This window comes from Sturnira hondurensis, unplaced genomic scaffold (assembly GCF_014824575.4).
Source record: "Sturnira hondurensis isolate 20B ecotype Veracruz unplaced genomic scaffold, ASM1482457v3 Scaffold0006413, whole genome shotgun sequence".
NCBI lineage: Eukaryota > Metazoa > Chordata > Mammalia > Chiroptera > Phyllostomidae > Sturnira > Sturnira hondurensis.
In genome coordinates, this window is record NW_028079044.1 from 2,763,390 (window position 1) to 2,784,460 (window position 21,071).

Sequence of the window (21,071 nt, forward strand, 5' to 3'; positions counted from 1 at the left end):
AGAAAGGAAATGGAAAGATATTGTGTTCTTCCTATGATTCAATTTTGGTATAATGCTCTATGGGATTATCAATAAATTATTTTAGAACCCAAACTCCTAGTTACTAAAAATTTTTCATTTTCTTATAAAATGAATTGGTTAATATAAAGAACATATATTAGCTATTCTCCCAAAAGTAATGCTTTGAAAGTGTATTTGAATAGACCTATATTTTATATGATTGATGGAGGATATTGAGTAAAATAGAGTTTAAAGAATAAACTGTTTAGTTTACTTTTACAAGGAAACAAATCTCTATGAAAGCATTCTCTGCAGCATGTTGAATGCTCAAGGAATCATAACAGATTTCAAATAAAGTACCAATTTTGGAAAGCAAATTCCAGATTCCTGTAGACAGACTGAAAGTTATTTCCAAATAGAGATGATTTAAAGATATATCTGTCAGAGAGTTAAGACTGAAGACACAGCTTGAAAAAAAATTATGTATTTTCTACAGAACATTTGCTAAAGAACTATTCAGCAGAGGCATAAATACTTAAAATTAAACTATAGTCCCCCAAATAAATGAAGCAGATTCTAAAGCAATAAATTGGCTTTTGATCCTGATTTTTCACATACTTCCAAACCCACAGGATTCAAACATCTGCAGCAAATCTCCAGATCAATAATCTGAATTAGCAGAATGCCATTGTGATTTCTGAGGTTCTCATTGCTGGAGGTGCCAATGCCATAAAATCAAAAATCTTTCTTAACCGTGTGGTGCAAGAGTCTAAAATAGTCAGTGCTTTTACAATGACAGAATAAGGTGGTATGAGGCATAAAAGGAGGGTCTTTGCTTTACACTGTGCCTATGAAAGTCTAGGGCTTCCTCTTTTTCATTTCAAGGCCTTGTTGTTTACTTCTCCCCCAGCCAGAGTCAGTAGATGTGGGTATGTGGGTGCTACTTCCCATGAGTTTATACCTCTGTGTAAGGGCAGCCCTGTAAAATTATATATATATATATATATATATATATACATACATACATACACATACATACACACACACACATACTCAAAGAGGAAAACGAAGGAAATAATACACACACAAAAACCTTTAAAAATGAAAAAGAGTAAAAATAATATCAAAGTTCTCCTTGAAGAGATGCTGAGCTTGTTTTATTCTAACATTTTGCAGGATGTATTAAAGAAATCTGTGGAAAGTCTGGGGAAAAGGTGACAGAAAACCACACAAATCACTTTTATGTTCTTGTTTACAGCATTTTTGCTTGACATAACCTCATGTAGGTGATGTTATAGAACCTTTGATATCTGGCAGAATTAAGTTAAATATATGAACTGCGAAAACGGACAAAAATGACAGCTTTCTAAAGCCTTCTACATTAAAACAATCAGCAAGGGCTTTCATACACCATCTATAGCAGTGTATTAGGTGTCCTGGGAGATACTGGTGCTGTATTATGATATCAGGAACACAGAGATATTTTAAAATATATATAATGACTGAAAGATAAGATATGAAAGCAACCAATAGGGAACTTTTTGGTGTAAATAAAGCACCTAATCATAAAGTAATCAGACAATCTGGAGTGACATGCATGTTATAAAGGGAAGCGTGGGCGATACAATAAAAGAAATAATCCATCTCTGTGGCCAAGAAAAAGAGCTCAACATTTCTAAACCTGAGTTTCTCCTTGGGTGACAGGGACCAGCCTAAGGGACTAGTTTCCACAATAACAAGTTGGACAAGGCTGGGTTTGTAAGTGCATCATGGGTCTTGATTCTCCAAATCTCCAACCCCCACCACATGCCACACCTCATCAGGCTCCCACTCCCCTGAGGAAGAGCACGTATCTTCGAGCTCACCCTACAAGGACCTCACCACCACTGTGTGACTGGGGAGAGTTACCGTCTCGGGTAAGCTTTCTTATCTTCCAAAAAGTAAAATATCATTGCTCCTTTATCTCAGAGTTATTATAAGATACTAGATAAGAATGTGTTTTAAAAGTTGAAAATTAAATTAATATATTAATTTAATGCACTAATCTATAACTTCACCTCAATCAGAACCACCAGTAGTGGTGTTTGAAGAGGAGAAGAAGAGTAAGGGAAGTTGGAGAATGTCCTCTACAAGTAATAAACAACTATTTATGAATAAAAGATGGAGCTGTTGAGAATGGAAAATTACAATGATACAACTTAATACAAAAGATGCTGAGGTTGCATTCCCATCCTGTATTCCTCAGTACAGGATGGGAATAAGATAAATAGGAAGAACGAAGCTATTTTCGTTTAGGCAGGGCTAAATAATTTTTTTTTAAATAAAGTAAAATAAGATACCGGAATTAGTTTGAGGGTCCTTCTAAATATCTTCTTTATGTGTTCTGTTTTCTAGGGATTCACCACCCAGACCACCCTGACCTCAATTTTATCTATCGCTTACTTTCTGCTGTTTCAATGAGCCTTCTGAATAGCTGTCCTATGAATTATAACAGAAAATACAACTTGGCTTACAAACAGCAATAGAAACAAATAGAACTAGTAGAATATACATGAAAACATTATGCATTGCTTCTAAAAAAAAGTCTCAAATGTATTTCTTTTCCTCACAGTGGAAAGCCTCTCATTTCGTTGTGAACACCTGAAACCCTTGCTTCTCAATGCGGCCTTAGACTGACTAAGGAACCAGAGATGTGGCTTACCACAGGGCTCAGGGCCCATGGCTCCACGGTACTTTCACAGTAAAACTGAACTTTCATGACTTATTCGTTTGAAGTAGCAGGAGTTGGAATGTTTTAACGTAATCCATGAACGCCACAACTATGAAATGCTGGCTAAAACTCTGAGATTAATAACCTCTAGTAGTTTTTCAAATATTTTAAAATAAGGGACACTTCTTTTATCCTGGGAAAGGCTCTTGTACTCTGTTTGAATCTGGACAAGGCTCTAAGGTCCACCCCCTCTGTGCTCCTAACCCCTAGTGGTGGTCCGGAGACACCCACATGGGCTCCAAGAACTCCACCAACATTTACTCACCATATACAAGTATGTGAAATTTAGAACTGAAGGATATAATTTGTTTCATTCCAACAATTTGACTTGAAAAATGAGACAATCAATGTGGCCGGGCCGAAAGAGTTGGAATTAATAAAATAAAGCTGGTGGCTTTCAGCCTAGGCTTTCTTGCAGTGCCAACTTTTATATTAGGTCTTGAAATTGAGGGAAAGCTATTTTCAAGTCCTTAAGTATTAAACAGTCTATACCTGAATCTTCCAAATGGATCAGCTTCAGAGTTGGCAAGATAAAGCAGAGAATGAGACAATACAGGCTTTTTTTTTTTTTTTCAAGTAAAAAGCAGGAAGCATTGAAGTAATGTGTTGAAAGGATTCAAAGAACATCCTTGTACCTTACAGGATCAAGTCTTATATTTATTTGTTGGATAACAAAAAAAACTCTCCCTCAATTTTGTCATCCATAAAACAACTCTCTGCACTAAATCATCTGATCTTTTTTCCAGTTACTTATCTGTTGTTTATCTTGAAACATATTTTTGTTGGATGAATTAAAATAAACCATTACCTCCACGTTAAATATTTTCGTACTCTCTGAATTATGTCCTCCACCCTAAGGTTCATATTCTCGTGGTCATCTCTGTATCGAATGTGTCTTCCTAAATCTCTCTTCTGAACTTTATATAAGATAAAATTTCTTCTCCCATAGAGTCTTTCAGAAACATGATACTTCTAGTTATTCATATTAAGGCTTTTTAAGTCACCTTTGGTTACTTCCTTTCACCTTTCACATCCACTTTAATTCCTCCAAAGTCTTCATTCATTTATTTATTGAGTATCTCTCTACATTGCCCCATATTAAGCACCACGAACAGAACAAGACCCAAACCATTCCCTAGGGAAATTTTGATGGCAGTCTTTCACATTTGATCCCTCCTTTCTTTTACCAGGGATTACTACAATAGTTTAGGGTCCACTGCCTTCTCCATGAACTGTTTTACAACCTTCTAACTCATTTATTTTCCTCTAATCATCCCACCCTCCTTCAGTACTACAAATGGCAATCCATTCTACCGTTAAAATGTCTTCCTTAAGTCAATTTCTAATAATGGTGCACATGCACACACACTAATTGGCAGTGTATTGACTGCAAAAACAAGTTTCTAAATCCAGGGCCATACACCATGTATCTAAGGCACCAGGGAAGCAATATCAATGAGAGTATCTGGTTAGGGCACACCGTAAGGAATTAGAGAGACGATGGAAAAATGGAGAGTGCCTATCCTGCCCTAAGACATTCGAATTCAATTTAAAGTAACTGCAGCTATGAACCAGGTTGCCACCAGTTCCTTGACTCTAAGCCCCACCCCCCGGCCCCAGCTAGACCTCTCTCTGTTTCAGCCAAAACATGCCATACTTGGAATGATGCCGTGTCAATGTTTCCGGTCATGCCATTCTTCTTCCAGTTGCTCCCTTCCCTGGTAAGTCTATCCTCACCTTCTCACCTCTTCCAATTCAATTACTACATCTTCAAGGGACTTTCTTTTCTTAAGAATTAACCTCTTGTTATCCTGTGTGGTCTATTTCTTAAATAGCTAAAAAACATGACATAGGAGGGGGGGACCCCAAATGGAATTTATTTACAAAAATTATGTATGTATTCTCACTTGTTTAAACTTCAGTCACCTTCATGCAAAGTGCTCCCCATTTGATGCAACACACCTATTGAAACATTTTGCCACTCTCAAAACAGTTTTTTAATTGATTGATTTTGATGCCTTTTAGTGCTTCTGCTACTTTTTGTTTTACCTTTTCCAGATCGGCAAAATATTTCCTTTTGAGGACATTTTTCATCTGAAGAAACAAAAAATAAAGATGCTCAGGTTGATTTGTGGTGAATAGGGAGAGTGAGCCTGAAGGTCTTGCCATTTTTGGTCAAAAACTGCTCAACACAGTGCAGTGTGAACAAGTGCACTCATGAATCGCCCATTATGACATGGGCAAACACGTTGTCTTCAAAAAATTAATGAAGCCAAATGCAGCCTCTCACAACAACTCCTGCTGGTACACTGATACAGATGGGTTCCTAAAACACTACTCACCTAGCTAGGGAAGCCCGTACTACAGTGGGCCTGCACTTCAGAACATAATACCAGGTTTTTTGGGCCCCCCTCGTATTTGAAATGCATGGAGAAATATGATATGACTATGACTACAGTCAAAGCTGGTAGTATATTATTCAGTGAATTCAGATTGATATGAGTGGCTACTGAAGTGTGATCCCCAGTAGCATTCTGATGACTATTTTTTTACCACATTTTTGTCCATTTTTAAAACACAAAGTGGATATAAATCATATTTGTAGTTGGCACAAGGATGAAATTGTGAGATTTCAAATAGTTGACTGGTTGTGTCCATGAAATAAAATAGAAATCAGGATATTTTTCTCGTCATCACCTCTCCACCTTCACTATGTCTTCATTAATTCATACTGTCTTAGTGAATGATACCACAATTCACCCAGAGACTTCAGATGGAAGCATGGAAGTCAATCATGCCTCCAGTCTTGCCCTCAGTCCTGAATAATCAATCAACAAGTCCTGTTGAACTCAACTCTTTAGGAGGTAGCAAATCCCTTCAGTCTCCTCCATCTCTGACGCCATACAAAGTGCCTAGGGCATATCCACCTTGTGGTCTGTGGGCCCCGTGTGGCCAGGATGTGGCCCAGGATGGCTATGAATGCAGCTCAACACAAAATCGTAAATGCATTTAAAACCTTTTTTTCTCATCAGTTCCCATTAGTATTTGTGTATTCACTGTGTGGCCCAAGACGATTCTTCTTCCACTGTGGCCCAGAGAAGCCAAAAGGTTGGACATCCCTGGATCAGCCCTTGATGTCTCCCTTGACTAAATCACAGTTGACTTACTGTTTTCTTATCTTTAGTTTTGCATTCCTCACATCTGTTCTCTTACCAGAATAATCTTTCTAAAAAGCAAACTTTATATTGTTCTCTGAGACTTTTCATCACCTTGACCTTATCTGTTTTTCCCAGTTGGATCTTCTAGGTTCCCTTGTCCATTCATGTTCAATTGCTTAAAGTCTTAGAAACAGCGTGTCTGTACCATAGCTCCATGACTTGATTCACATTTTTCCTTTTTTTAATGTTTATACCTGTGGTACACAAAATAATGGTATCCTAAAGATGTCCAGAACTTGTGTATATATTACATGACATGGCAAAGTCAAATACAGTTGCAGCTGTAATTAAATTTGCTGATCAGGTGACTGGAGAATAGAGTATCCTGAATTATCCAGGTATCCAGGTGGGCCGAGTACAATTACAAACTCCTTATATGTAGAAAAAAAACAGAAAAGAGTTTTTTTTTCCCCTCAACATAGTCTGAGGGAAAAGTGACTACATAGAATGTCAAAAACATTCAAGGTAGCTGGCTTTGAAGACAACAGAAAGGGGTCACAACGGGAGCTCTTTGCCAGCTTCCAGCAGCTGGAAAAGGAAGAAAGGAAGTCGATTCTCTCCTAGACCCACCAGAAAGGGACACCTGCTCCACTGAGACATTGAGTTTGGCCCAGTGGGACCCAGGGTGCACTTGTGACCTATGAAATTTCAAGATAATATGATTGTGCTATGATGTTATATTTATGAAACTTGTTATGGCATTGAGAGAAAACCAATACACTACTCAGCCACAATAATCTACCACACACTCAATTGTTCTATAAGACTCAGTTAATAAGGAATGTTGGTCCTAGAAATAACTTTTATCATGAGGCTTTAACTGTTAATGGGACTCAGATGTAAAAATGTCTTTACCTACTACTGAGCTATAAATCGGAGATGGATGCCTTGCTTTTATACCACACCTTATTTATTTCTGCATTCTCAACATTTTGCATAGAACACTGAGTATATATTTATTTTTTAATAATCAAAGATGAAGTTGAATAGAAATACTGCATGCTTTGAAGTAGGCTCACAATAGTAATTGTTGCAGAGAATATGGAAAGGCTGAGCTTCGAACAGTTCATCTGGCAAAACTAAAACTGAAGTTTCAAATGACTAAAAGTTCAACATGAGTCAGCAATTGGTAAACTGATCAAAAACACGAAACAAACAATACACACTTTTGACTGGAGGTGTCTATATTTCCAGAAGCAGAGAATGCTTCCATTTTATGGTGCCTTGTTCAGACATTTAGGGTGCTGTGATTAATTCCGGACTTGACTTCAAGAGATATCCTGACAATTAGTGTTTATTTAGGCCAGGAGGAGAAGATGGCCAAGAAAGATACAGGAAGGATTTCAACACTGTGAAGAATGATGTTAGAAACTGAAAATATAAAATTAGGAAAAAAAGATTTGGATTTGGATATAAGGGTGGGTAATGTATAGAAAAAAAATTTAATGTGGATGAGGCCATATCAGCGTTTAACTGCAGAGAAACTGAAAACGGAGCATGGCACACTGGAGAAACTCAATAAGTATCTTAAGAAGCAACAATAACATGCAGATAGCTAATTGGTGATAGTTTCAGTAGGAAGATTTTGATTCAAATAAAGAAAAACTCTTTAATAATTAATACTTCTTAAAAAGACTGGTAGTGAGGGGGCAAGTACACGCGCCTTACATACTCATAACCTGAGTTTGCATTGCTGCCCATCACAGAATCATGGCGGAACCACCAGAGGAGTTTGCTCAGAAGGCATGTGGAGTAGGAGACGTCTGAAGTTCTGCCAAATCTGTGATTCTATTATTTAATTTTTTTTCATTATAAAGAAATTACCGTGATTCTCTGATTTTAGTGAATTTCACAATTATCTTTGTTTAAAAAATATCACCACGTATTTTCTGAATCCAATAAATTACTTTTCACTAAAATACTCTCTCTCAGTCAAAATGTTAACAGACCTACAGTCACATGAATAAATGCCAAGGTTTCTTTACTTTGCATAATAACCACTCTCTCATAACTTTCACATAATTTCTAAGTCCCCAAAAACTACCCCAGAAAGGATTTAAGGGACAGGAAAGAATTACGAGTTTTTCATTGTATATTCCCTTTTAATGAAAAGGAGCAATTAAGCCAAGCAAGTCCAAAGCATGCTGAGCTTTTTCTACTGTGTCATCTAGAACAAAAGGTTCATCTGATTTATGTTAAAACTAGTTCATGTTACACAGAATCTTAATACCCTAATCAAGGAAATTAAAAAATAAATTAAAGGAAAACATCTTGCTTTGTTATTTAGAGGCATAAAAGATGACAATTATTTCTTGATTAGAATTCTCAGGCTCACTGAGATATAAAAAGAAAAGATTCTTTTTCATTAACAGTAATATGTTACTATAAAATGAATGCACCATTCACACACACACACACACACACACACACACACAAACCTTCTAATTTCTTCTACTCCCTTTCTCAAAAATCTGTGAAACAGTGAGCCTTCAAAATATGTATACAAAGAATAAATGTCTTTGACCTTTTTTAAAATAAAGTCTTTCTTCCATGCAGTTGGTGATTTTGTTACATTTTGTTTTCCTTGAAAATTACCCATTTTTATTTGAATCATTTATCAATAATCAAATTCCATTTGATCCATAGGTCAACTTATGTGGTACTTTCAAATACTGTATGCTAAAAAAATTGCAACATAGCAGGGCTACTGGGAGATTTATACCTGGCACGGGGATACCTTTGGGTGTCCCTCCAAATCACTTGAAATGTGTAACCCTTTATGTACAGAATTCGATTAGCTCCCAAAGTTGCCCCCTCAGGCTGCTATCATTACTTCCCCACATCTTTTTGACCTGGGAAAAGAGCGTCTTGCTGTCGAAACAACCACAGGATGACTAGCCTGAGCCCCATCCCCTCCCCGAAACTTGGCTTTCTCACCTTCCACACTCCTCTCCCAGCTTTTTCTGGTTCTCCCACCATTCTTTTAACCAGTTCCTGTAGCAGAATTTAAAAAATCTGCTAATATATCCCCAGATAACTGTCATTTCTAAAATGTCTCATAAATATATTATCTTTTCTTTTTTAGTAGACTCTAGGAACCCAATTTCTATCCCCTAAAGCATAATCTTTGTAGAAATAATATTCCTGTTTTATTTAATGCCTCTTTCACCATAATCTCCAAAAAAAATAAGTCATCATAATTAAATTTTCCATTGTATAAAGATATCTTTATAGCATTTTTTTACATGAGCTCACCATTTGCTATTCAACTTCCCCTTTGGATCTCTTTACCATGATCTGTTATGGATAACAAGCTTAAATATATTACAAAGTATCCATGGGTGGGCAATATATAAAAAGTATAAATGCTGTTACATATTCATTTTTTCTTTTTTTAGTATTTATCACAGAACCGGACTGTAAACAATGAAATTTCTAATGACCTTTACTTCAAGGCTTGAAAGAGCCCAGTGACATATTGCTAGTGTGAAAATCAACTACCTAGTTTCAGAGACAAAAGGTAGATCTAACTGAATAACCATATACTGTTTCCCCATGGACCAACTTCTCAGAAAGCAAGATAAAAATTATTCGAATTAATAAGAAAAAGCCTTTCAACACAGAAGTAATGTGGAATGAAATGGAAGCTGCTATACATGTCCCTGCAGAAAAAGAATCCTTCATGACCGTGAAGAACAAATCACAACTCTCGGAGGGCAAAAGCCTATTTGCTGAGCTGGTAACACTATACAAAATTTCTAGAAGCTTATGGGGGAGGTTTTTTTTGGGGGGGGTGCTTTTTGTTCATCTTTTTTTTATAACAGGATTCCAATTCACTGTAGTCCCATTGAATAGAATTATCTGTTAAGTTAAAATTGATTTTTTAATAATGTGCCTCGGGTGACCAGAGGGTATGGACAGCCATCCTGAGAACCACTGGGTCAGAACAATGGTACTGAGGTCAAGGTTTGTTGTAGCACTTGAGAGATTGTTTGCATGTTCTAACAGGGAAGTAGGCTGCTTGACCAGCCTTGTTTACACAGCAATGGCCCTGTATAAAAAATATCCTTCTAATTAGGGAATGACATATTTGAAGGAACTGCAGAAAAAAAGACTTAGCCTAATAGGTCATGCTATTACTTTTTACAAATAATGAGAGGGCAAACACCCAACCAAGTTCTCACATTCATCAGTCCAAATTTGGCTTTCTTGTGGACGAATCAGCTTTCCTCTCTTTCCAGAGCATTGGATAACTTACAATTTCACCCCGGCTGCTGACTAAGAAGGCCACAGGTCGCACAGCAAGTACAGATGCATTAGTGCAAACCCAACCCCACTGCTAGGGAAGTAATTAAAAGGGGTGCCCTGCTGACATGAGAGTCAGATAATGCATCCTTTTATTTAAACACATAATCTCTGGAAAGAAAGTCACAACAAGCCGTCATAACTCTTTTAAGTCAGCGCAGCATCAAAAAATTCTACTTACTATGTTTAGCAGAAGATTTCTAGCACATTTTGCTACTAGCCATCTGCACAAATCTATTGTTATCCGGTGGCGGACTAGGATTTCCCTATGAACTGAAAGCACAACTCTCCACTTTAAGGATTTCCTTCCTTCTGGCAGCACTTTGGCCCAATCTAAATGTAACTGTTTCCTTGAATGGAGTAATTTAATTTTCTCCAAATGTCTACTGCCTTTAAAATGCTAAGTCCAGAAAATTAAATGAAAAAAAAACAAAAAAAACTGGGTCAGTTGACCAGGTAATTCAGGCCAAAAAATACTGGCTCAGAAATTTCATAAAATACATAAATCATTTTTATGTCCTGAATTACTCATTATTTTGGTAGTCCAATTTTCTAGTCTATATCTGGACTATGTCATAAAAAAGTAAATACTAATAATTACTGGAGTTTCTGCTATTCTGAATGAGCTATCATGTGGTCATAGACACACAGGAATTAATAGGCAAAAGACCCAAACAGAAAACAAAAAATCCCATTTAGTGGAATACATGTTTTGTACAAGTAGGTATAATTTGAATACGTAAAGACATGTCCTGAGAAATGGTAATTACTATTATCCTTGTGTTTACATGTAATGTCAAAAATCTTAAAAACATCCATTCTGAATAGCTGTGGCTTTACACCGTGTATAACGGTCCCGCATGAAGGAAAATGTCATTGGCGATTTCAGTAATAATGACTAAGATGGAATGAAACTGTTCTGATTCTCCATCTCTCTCTCTATTTCTACCTCCACTAAAATGACAAGGGATCAGATGCTCACTTGAAGGGAAATACGTCCTTAGGCACTGCAGTTTTATTGTTGCTTTTTAATTCAGAGATTTCCTACCATGCGGTAGTTCAGCAGAAGTTCCTCAGCTTAAGAAAGCAGGATGGGAACCTGTACTAAGTACTGGATACATTATCCAGTTGAATGCATCGTTTATCCTGAGGCAGGAAAAAAGGGAGACCCTCTGAATATCCACAGCTATTTGAGGATCTGAGAAGACTAATATTAATATTTGAAGTACAGGATAAGTTTCTTTTAATATTTGAAGTACAGGATAAGTTACATGAACATAAAGGAAAAGGGAGCCCTGGCTGGTGTAGCTCAGTGGATTGAACGCAGGCTTGGGAACCAAAGGATTGTGGTTTGATTCCCAGTCAGGTCACACGCTTGGGTTCCCAACGGGGGACATATGAGAGACAATCATACATTGATATTTCTCTCACTCTCTCCTTCCCTTCCCCTCTAAAGATAAATGAATAAAATCTTTATTTAAAAAAAAAAAGGAGAAGGGATCCACTTCTGAAACACTTTCTCTCTGCCACAAATCGCTAACAAGTACTTCCTGAAAGTCACATGCTATTTAGAAGCCAAAATTCCAGGAGTCTCTTCCTGTGACCTATATACAGAGAGGCATGCAAAGATGAATTACTGTCCCCTTAAAGAAATACTCCTGTGATGGGATATTAGAGAAATTTTAGATGAAAGGTTTGACCATCATCCATAGTTGGCACAGTTTCCAAAACCCTTCCAAATTCTCTGAGACCACCTAAATAGGACAGCAAATAAGGAAGTTCAAGAAGGTCAAGTCTGAGTCCTTCTCACTCCCAGTTCAAGGAGATGCATTTAGTTTGATTTTATTTGTTTGTCCTTCATAAGAAGAGTTGCCTTGATGCAAAAAGAGAAACTTGAAAATTAGTGTATGATGAGAAAAAAACAATATCCAAAGTAAACTCTAAAAGGAAATTTTATATACTTATTTAGCCAATCAGCCAGTCAGTACAGGTTATTGATCACCAACTGTTTCAGCCACAGTTCAGGGGCTCGTGAGATACATCAGGGCAGGGCAGAGATCCCTGGCCCCTCATTTTCTGGTAGGAGAAAGACAGGCAATAAACAGTGGACAAATTCAATAAAAATGTAAATATTTTAAAAGAGGATATCTGTTATGGAAGAAAAACTAGATTGGGATCTGAGAGTTCAGGAGAGGGGCAAATTGTAAATTTATATACAATGGTTCAGGAAAATTCTCCTGAGAAGGTACCGTTTGAGCCAAATCTTGAACGATGTAAGAGTAATTAGTCAATTATTTAAGTATCTCAAGGTACTAGTTTTAATATGTTATTGATTATGCTATTACAGTTGTCCCATCCCCCCTTCATTCCCCTCCACCCTGCACACCCTCTCCCACCCACATTCCCCCTCTTTAGTTCATGTCCATGTGTCGTAAGTTCTTTATCTTCTACATTTCCCATACTATTCTTGTCCTCCCACTGTCTATTTTCTACCTACCATCTATGCTACTTATTCTCTGTACCTATTTTTGGACTATAAGATTCACCCCCCAAATTTGTGAGGAAAGGGGGTGTGTCTTATAGTCTGAATGTAGCTTTACATTTACATTGGTGAAATATTATGCTACTTATGTTATGAAATATTTTACACTTTTTGCTTCAATTTTTTTTCTTCCTGCTTTCCTCCTCTAAAACGTAGGTACATCGTACATCTTATGGTCCAAAAAATACGGTAATTATATGTTGTTATTTTTCCAGGAAAGGTAGCTATCTAAAAAGAGAACTCCCTAATTAGCTTTTCCTTGAAAATTTGGTCTTCAGGTGACTAAGTGATTAGCAGAAGCTCAACTCATATATCATCACTCTATGTCATTAGTGAGAAAAAAACCATTGCATGAAAAAGTAAGAACTTTTCTCTGGATGGTACTTCTGGTCCATGAGATAACATTTACCTCCTTGTACCCATCAGCCTGTAAACTGGAATCTAGAAAGCAGTTCTCAGCCAACAACCTCCTCCATTTGGTCAAAGGGGAGCCAAGTCCACTGCGAGTTATCACTGTGTGCAAGAGAAATGTTATTGTGGAGTTACGGAAACAGCCAGATAATTTTGATTGAGCAGAATCACCCTTTTATGCTTTCTTGTGCCAGTATTCACCATAGTACTGGCCCCAACACTGTACTGTTTCTCTGTTAAAGGGTCAAATTTTACTCCCCTACAATGGAAGTCTTAAAAATGAAAAGCAAAAGCATCCTAATGTAACACTTTACAGTTGGTTTCCTTCATACTACCTCTAAATCTATTTTGTAAGAATAAGGATGAGGCCCAGCTTTATAATTATTGTATTAAGAAGACAAAAGTCTTTAAAGTCTCCTTAAAGTTAGTTATTCAATATCAGTTATTTCTGATCAAAGTATCCACAATGCTTTTTTTCTATTATATAATGAGCAATACTCTCCATCAAACCTTATCTTTCAAACTGTCAACAGTTTCTGGGTGTTTTTTTTTTTAGATAATTTGTAATGTTCTTCCCTAATCAGCAGTTCTGTAGTTCTAATTAAAGATTCAAACTTCTTCAGTATGTGAGCTAAGCACTCTGGGAAACTGCATTGTTCTCTAAAATCACTGGCCTAAATAATTTAAGAAACACCCTCTTACCAGGCTAACAGTATTGATGCTGGTTTATAAAAAACCTTAAATTCACATTTAAACTTACATTTTAAAAAGGATAAATAAGATAAAATCAGTTCTGAAAAAATAAAGTAGCAAAAAAAATAAAATAATTTCCTTTGGAAAAGAAATAATCCTTAAAAAACCCAGTATGACATAATTTAAGTTTCTTGCTAATGATAATTTATTTCAGTAATACACATAAATTATTATTTGTATGACCTCATTCTTTAAACTGTTAGGCTGTGGGGAGCCTTTTTTTGTGCTCTTTCTGAGAATAAATTAATCTATTATGGCCTAATAAAATCTTTATTCAGTTTATCGGCTATACAGTGCCATCATTTTTTATAGAGTATAAATACATGGAAAACTTCTCATCACAGAACCAAGAGAACAGAGGTACAAGGAGCTGAAGCTTTTATTTATAATAAACATGACAAAACTTACTAAATCACAGCAACAGATAACATATATTTACTCTCCAAGAAAATTTTGTTGAATGTACTCAGAACCAATGGACATGGAGACTAAACAACTGCAAAATAAATACCATTACTAATAGTCACAGAGCCTTCCTTCTCTGTATATCATACTGATGAAGCAGATATTTAATATCTGATTCTATGTATTCTATGTATTCTTTAATATCTGGTCTTTCTGTGTTCCGTGGCTGCTCATGAAGACTGTCCAATGGCTAATCGTGAGAGATAATTCAAAATGTTATTTCTTAGGTTCCATTTGCACCAAACACAGGCATTTTAATACAGTAAGACTCTGTCAACATTCACAAATGCTTCAAAAAATTTAATATTATGAAGCTAAATGAGGAAATATGATTTAAGATGCCATACAGAAGATAAACATATTTTCAAAATTAGTTCATCAGAAACCACCGCAAATGTATTTAAAAGCCATAAAATGAACATACATCATGATGTTAGTGATTGGAAGTTGGGTACTTCGCAGACAAATTATCTATACACCCACATGGGAGCTGAAAGAGGGTAAGAAAAAACATGAAACGAAAGGAAATTAATAAAACATACTAAACACTTTATTCGTCACTGAATATTAATGATATCCAATCTATCTTTAGAATATTAGTTGTGATATGACATTGCAGATAAAGTTTTAAAATATAATAATCGACATTGCTTATCAATTCGTTGTAGTGGAATCAATCTTATCTAGGTATTCACACAGTTTTGAGAATATCTAATTTTGTTTTGTTATAAATTATTTGAAGATTTTTATTTTTGCTAATACAATATAATTCGGGCACATACAAAATGAGTAATCATGTGTTTGACAGTTGTAATACCTTAGCCTTCTAGTAACATGAGAAACCTGGACAATCACACAATGAATGTTCACTAGAAAGAGCCAACTGGGCATTTATTTTGCAGATATGCAGTAGGATTTATGAATGCAAGGGTTAGCAAATATGATCACATCACAAGGTAAGAGTCAAATTTTGGCTTTTTTTGAAAGTTTGTAACCTGAATCCTATTTAAGTACACGTCTTATGGTATAATAATACATCACAGTTGATAAAGTGAGACTAAAAAAAGAAGAGAACTCAACTCATTTAAACCACAGTAGATAGTATAACAGCAGAACTCGATTGCAGTAATATTCCTGTACCTGCTTTGGCACAAATAGGGTAAGTTAGAAAATAAAATTTGATTATTTGCCACTGTGACAGTGAATAACATTAAAATTTCTGAAACCCTTAAGCACAAAATATGACTGACTTTATACCCTTACAGATCCATTGCTGTGCGTATGCTAAGGCATATTAAAGTGGTATCAGAATAATGACTTACAAGAAGGATATATTGCAACTTTGGAAAAGAATATGCATGATAAGGAAACAAGAGAAATGTTTGAGACAGAGGATTCCACGTAACCTGTTGCAATAATTCTTTTTAAATATCTGAATAAGTGTCCTCTTTCTTTCTACCCTCTACGTGTCCACTCCAAACTTTCCATGTCCTTCTTTACATCTCCCTCTACCAATGTGCTCCCCCACTCACATGCTTAAGTCATGAAAATGGCACATCCAAGATACAGTTAGAAAAATTTTCTGTAAATACAATGACTAAAAAGAAAGACAACCTTCCTGCTTTCATGGAGCTTACATTCTATTAGGAAAAGTTGACATTACGTTTATAATCACCCATATAAATATACATTTATAAATACATATAAATATGTAATTACAATGATGATGATGGCTAGGAAAGAGAATACAGGCCTCCAATCAAATCACCAATCGGTAACCGGTAGTTACTAACCTGAGCTCTTGAGCTACTGACCAACCACAATGGCTGGATCTGCAGTGTAACTTACTCTAACATTTTCTCACAAAAATGGTCGTTCACTACTTTCATACAACCATTGAAGTAAAACAGAATTTAAGAAAGTAATTGTTGAAATAAAATGACCACTAAAACATATATGGGAAAAATTCTAAATTCCCAGGCAAATCAATATATTTAAATTCTAAATAAAATGGAAGACTAAAGTTAGCATCATCAAGGATCCCAACAAATTCACTGACAAATTCATACCCGAAAAGAAAGCAACTACAATCTCACAAAGGCCATTTGGATCCATGTAGCCACATGCGGCAGAAGCAAGGTTTATTCTAGAGAACATCTGTCTTCAGCTATCTCTAAGAAAGCTGTAAGTCATTGAAACAAACTTTATTCCTAACTGTATCCAGTTAAAGGTGACATTTCTTTGTTTATAACACATGAAAGCAAATCCAAATATCGTCTCTACAGTTTGGAGCAAAGACGGTGTACGGGAAGAGCGAGAAAGCTGTAGTTTATTCACTATAGTTCCATGAGAACATAGCAATGATTCTTAACATGTCCCCAGGTGACTTAGCCGTTTTGGTGATGTACATATGATAAAGGATTTTTAAGTTTCCAAACCCTGAAAAATGAATTACGAAGTATGGAAGGATCCACACTGACTATGTAAGAATTCATCACAGTTATATCAGTGCTTATCTCTACAGAGAAGACTGGGGAGGAAAATGATGAAGGCTATCAGAATGAATGTTCTCTTTAGATGAGTGACTATGTTTCTCTTTTTTATAAAAAATGAAATGCATTCATTTATCACTGGACATTTAGAAATTTGGAAAATATTTAAAAATCCATTCAGAAAAAATTAAAATAATTACAATAATGCTCCTGAATCCAATTTTGCTTCTGGATTAAAAAAAATACTTCAATCCAGAGATGATCATTCCAGAGACCCTGAAGGCACTACTCCTATAGAGAAATGTGGTGTCAGGAAAAATACTACAGGATTATACTATGACAGGAAGATTTGGGAGGCATCAATTTACAGTGCACATTAGTTATTTTAGCGTAGGGAGGTTAAGATTTAGGATCTAATCTTCAGTAGAAAGCTACAATGTAAAGTCACTACTCCAACAGATGGCACAAGGCATGGATATTCACCGAAGAGTGACCCTGATAATTTATGTGGCTTTTATCTTTTTAAATGCCCATCACTTTTCCCCACTCTCACGGTGCTTCTAGTCTGTCATCTGCCTGACTCATCCACTATGATCCATTTCCCTATGATAACGACACTTTTTAATGTGAATGCATGTCACAGACAAGATGGTATTTTTGATCTAGAATTCAGATTTACTGAATTAATTTTCAGTTAAAGACTTACAAATCACATTTTCATTTCTATACATCTAACTAAGCAATATGTAGTGGGACCAGTCTGATTTGCAGAATAATCAAGTCCATCTTAAATCTTCTTTCTTGATTTAACATCAAAAAGCAACCTGGCCCCATCAACAGAAGAAGAATGTAAAGAAAAAAGGAAACTCCCTGCCCTCTGTAGATTTGTTCTGACTGAGAAATAAAATTTGATGAAAATTTTAGCAAAAATATGTTTGACACATATACATACAGAAACTATTTAACTGAATAGTAAAACTGAATGAGCACAATATTAATTATACCAAAACAAATATCAACTTAGCATAAACGTGAATTATTCTTTATGTAGAATTAAATGGTTATATAACTAGAACATTATTTTTAAGAATTACCTTTTCACAACATAATGAATATATGTGTGCGTATTTAGAAAGTTTGTGTACATACATGCATCCCTACCAATGTACACAAGGAACAGATACAAACACATATAGATGTACTTCACTGAGCCAGTAAAATAAAATGTATAGTTCTGCTATACCATTCTGAATCTTATAGTAAGTAACATGGTGAGAAATACCCACTTAGGAAAAAAATGGGTGGCACTTTGTTCTAAAAAAAAAGTTAAAAATCATCCCAAATGGTGCACAAAATTTCTAAAAGAAGCAATACAGACTGTCATTTGCACAGTTGCTGGAAGGCTTAAAATGAGATAAAATTACATCATTAAAAATGGTTGACCAAATAACAAACTGCAATAGTGTATGTTCTTTTTTTTTATTAACTCAAGAGTATCCAAACAATATCAGTTTCTAAAGCTCTATTTTGGACTTTTAAAATTTAATACGATTTCCTACTTATCGCCCAGCTCATGTTCAGATGCTTCTTTAAGCCCAAGTGTTTCCCTGCTAGACGGCCAAACATGAAGCTGCAGGACCATGGGCTTCGAGCCCACTCACTGGAGTAAGATTCAAAGCATAAGAAAGATTCAGGGAATTCAAGAATAACACACATTCCTGTGTTTAAAATAACAAAAAAATGCAGACAAACAGACAAACAAACAAAAACTAGAGACCAAGGGCACATTCATTTATAGTTTAAAAAGTTTAATTTAAAGGCTATGACACACATTTACCAAGCTGCCTATCATCTACCTCCTTTTGTTGCAAACACTAAACACAATGTGGATGGTTCTAAATGGTGAGTTATACATGCTTTTAAATTGGACGCCAATGTTGTCAAAGAGTGCACATGCCTGACTTACCAAGAGATGCAAGAATATACACCTGGTCGACAAGGTTCTTAAAGCAGAGTTAGTACGGACAAAGAAAGAACAGGCTTGTCTTGCTGCTGTGTTTCTCTCTCTCTCACAATCCTGCCTCTTCCAGGTTATCGTGGAGTTAGTGTGCATACACGACCTCTAGCAGACAATGAGGTGATGAGCAGAACCACTCCAATGCTGTGCATGCTTAGACTTACATCCCAGTGCAGAATAGCTGGGGCAGATGGGCTCCAGAATTAAATGTTTAAAGATGATGTAGCAATGGTGACTACACTCATCAATTAACTACCAGTGAACGATACTGCCAAAATTGACACGGAAACCTGCAGTTAATTTTTAAATACACTAATTATATAAGCAGCTGACATGGAAAAATCACTTTAATGAGCAAGGGGGGAAAAGAATGAAACATTTGATGGATTTTTTTTCTTACCTGAAATTCATAAAATAGTCAATTAACACTCATACCTACCTCCCAGTGCCCATTATTAATGCCAAAAGGTGTAAATACATTTGCATAACTTAGACACACTCCACACAGATGATATTAGGTAGAAATAAAACAGTGTAGTACCTTTACTTTTACCTATTGATTTGATGAAATGGTTCCATGAAGAAAGGGGTTCCATACAAAGAGAATAAAGAGGAGAGAAACAACAATAAGAATTATGAATATATGTAAATGTACTACTCTTTGAAAATTAAACAAGAAAGAATAAATAAAGATGTGAAAGCAAATGGAGATACAATCACTACATGTTGAGAAATATGCCTTTCTTAAAGGCAATGCATGCAAGGAAACTGGGAAGCCCATGCTCACTTTAAGGTACTACACACACACAAAAGACACACAACGACTACAGGTAAAAGAAGTATTGATTCTGTGGAACACTATACTCAGCATTCTAGAAGCCAGAAGCCAAAGATGTCTGCATGTTCCCAAATTGCCATGCATGGATGAAAAATGGACTCTTCTTTGATACACTGGGTTAAACTGGGTATCCTCTTTCAGATATTAATTTTTGATGGTTCTCAGTTTTTCTTTACTATAACTACCCTTAACTGCATGTACTGATAAACATAGGAAACATTTAAATCACAAGTCCTTATGTCTCATGTATTTTCACACATTATAATGCAAAGAGTGAACAAAAACAAAAGGCAAAAGAGCAAACCAAAAATCAAACCAACCAAAGGGGAGAAAAACACATGAAAAAAAATGTGAACGAAAGTCATGAATTTAATTTGCAGCCAGATAATTTGCAAGCATGTCCCCCTCCTTTGCGGTGATGGTGTGAAAGCAGCTACAAAACAAGAAAACACTGAAAGCAGAGTGGAAAAGGAACAGAGCCCATACCTTGGTCGCCCATCATCAGGTGTGCCAGACCTTGAAGGGAAACAAGAGCACAGTCAGCAATAAACACGGGAGCATGGGGAGGCAGGGTTGTCAAGGTGACAAAAATGTTCAGTGACAGACATCTTGTTTCCTATGAGACATGTCTGTTTCTCAGAGGCAAATCAAAAAGCATTCTTTCAACCCCTGGTTGGAATGCTTTGGGGCAAAGAGTTAGAGAACTACGGTTTAGACACCGGCGTTTGCTGCACTGTGTATTTCTACCAGTAGCAGTTGGAACAATAAGGAGCTTCAGCGCATGACTTAAAATGCAATCAGTCCCTCAGTATTACTTCTGCCCTTCATCAGTTTTAAACACTGCCCCCATAGGGCTTGCCATTGTTCAGTATGAAATTATATATTATTTTAAAAAATCCAAAGGAATACCTGAATATGGGCTGGGTCTGATCTTTTTCCCCTCATCAAAAAATGAGAAGTCTCATAATCAAATGAAAAAAAGTCCTTAGTCACACTGAAATGATAATGCAGAAATGTCTCCTTGTCTGACACATGTAGCAACTGACTAAGCTTGTTCAAATACACAAAAAGACCATTAGACATGCAGTTGTAAGGTTAGAATTTACTATAGGACAATGTTTTTTAAGGAATGATGAATCAGATTTCAATAGGCTCAAGTAATTTTCCATGGAGAACAAAATTATTTATTATTTTCTTTAAACATAGCTTGAACACTAAACTATGAGTTAATGTGAATATATATTATATATATATAAAGAG

The 21,071-nt window shown here is 35.9% G+C and overlaps 1 protein-coding gene across 23 annotated transcripts in view; it reads right to left on the minus strand.

Moving 5' to 3' along the window:
• The window catches only part of NRXN1 (neurexin 1), a 1,091,189-nt gene that overhangs the window by 954,955 nt on the left and 115,163 nt on the right, over window positions 1–21,071 (minus strand). For 12 of the 23 annotated variants that reach the window (XM_037047861.1, XM_037047878.1, XM_037047870.1 and 9 more), the window contains 2 exons: window positions 20,298–20,327; window positions 19,515–19,526 (listed from right to left, as the gene is read on the minus strand). The exons of 5 other annotated variants lie outside the window; for them this stretch is intronic. In XM_037047861.1, the coding sequence (XP_036903756.1) occupies window positions 19,515–19,526; window positions 20,298–20,327 (42 nt within the window). The remainder of the gene's footprint in view (window positions 1–19,514; window positions 19,527–20,297; window positions 20,328–21,071) is intronic. 6 more of the 23 variants (XM_037047880.1, XM_037047866.1, XM_037047877.1 and 3 more) reach the window with 1 other exon arrangement.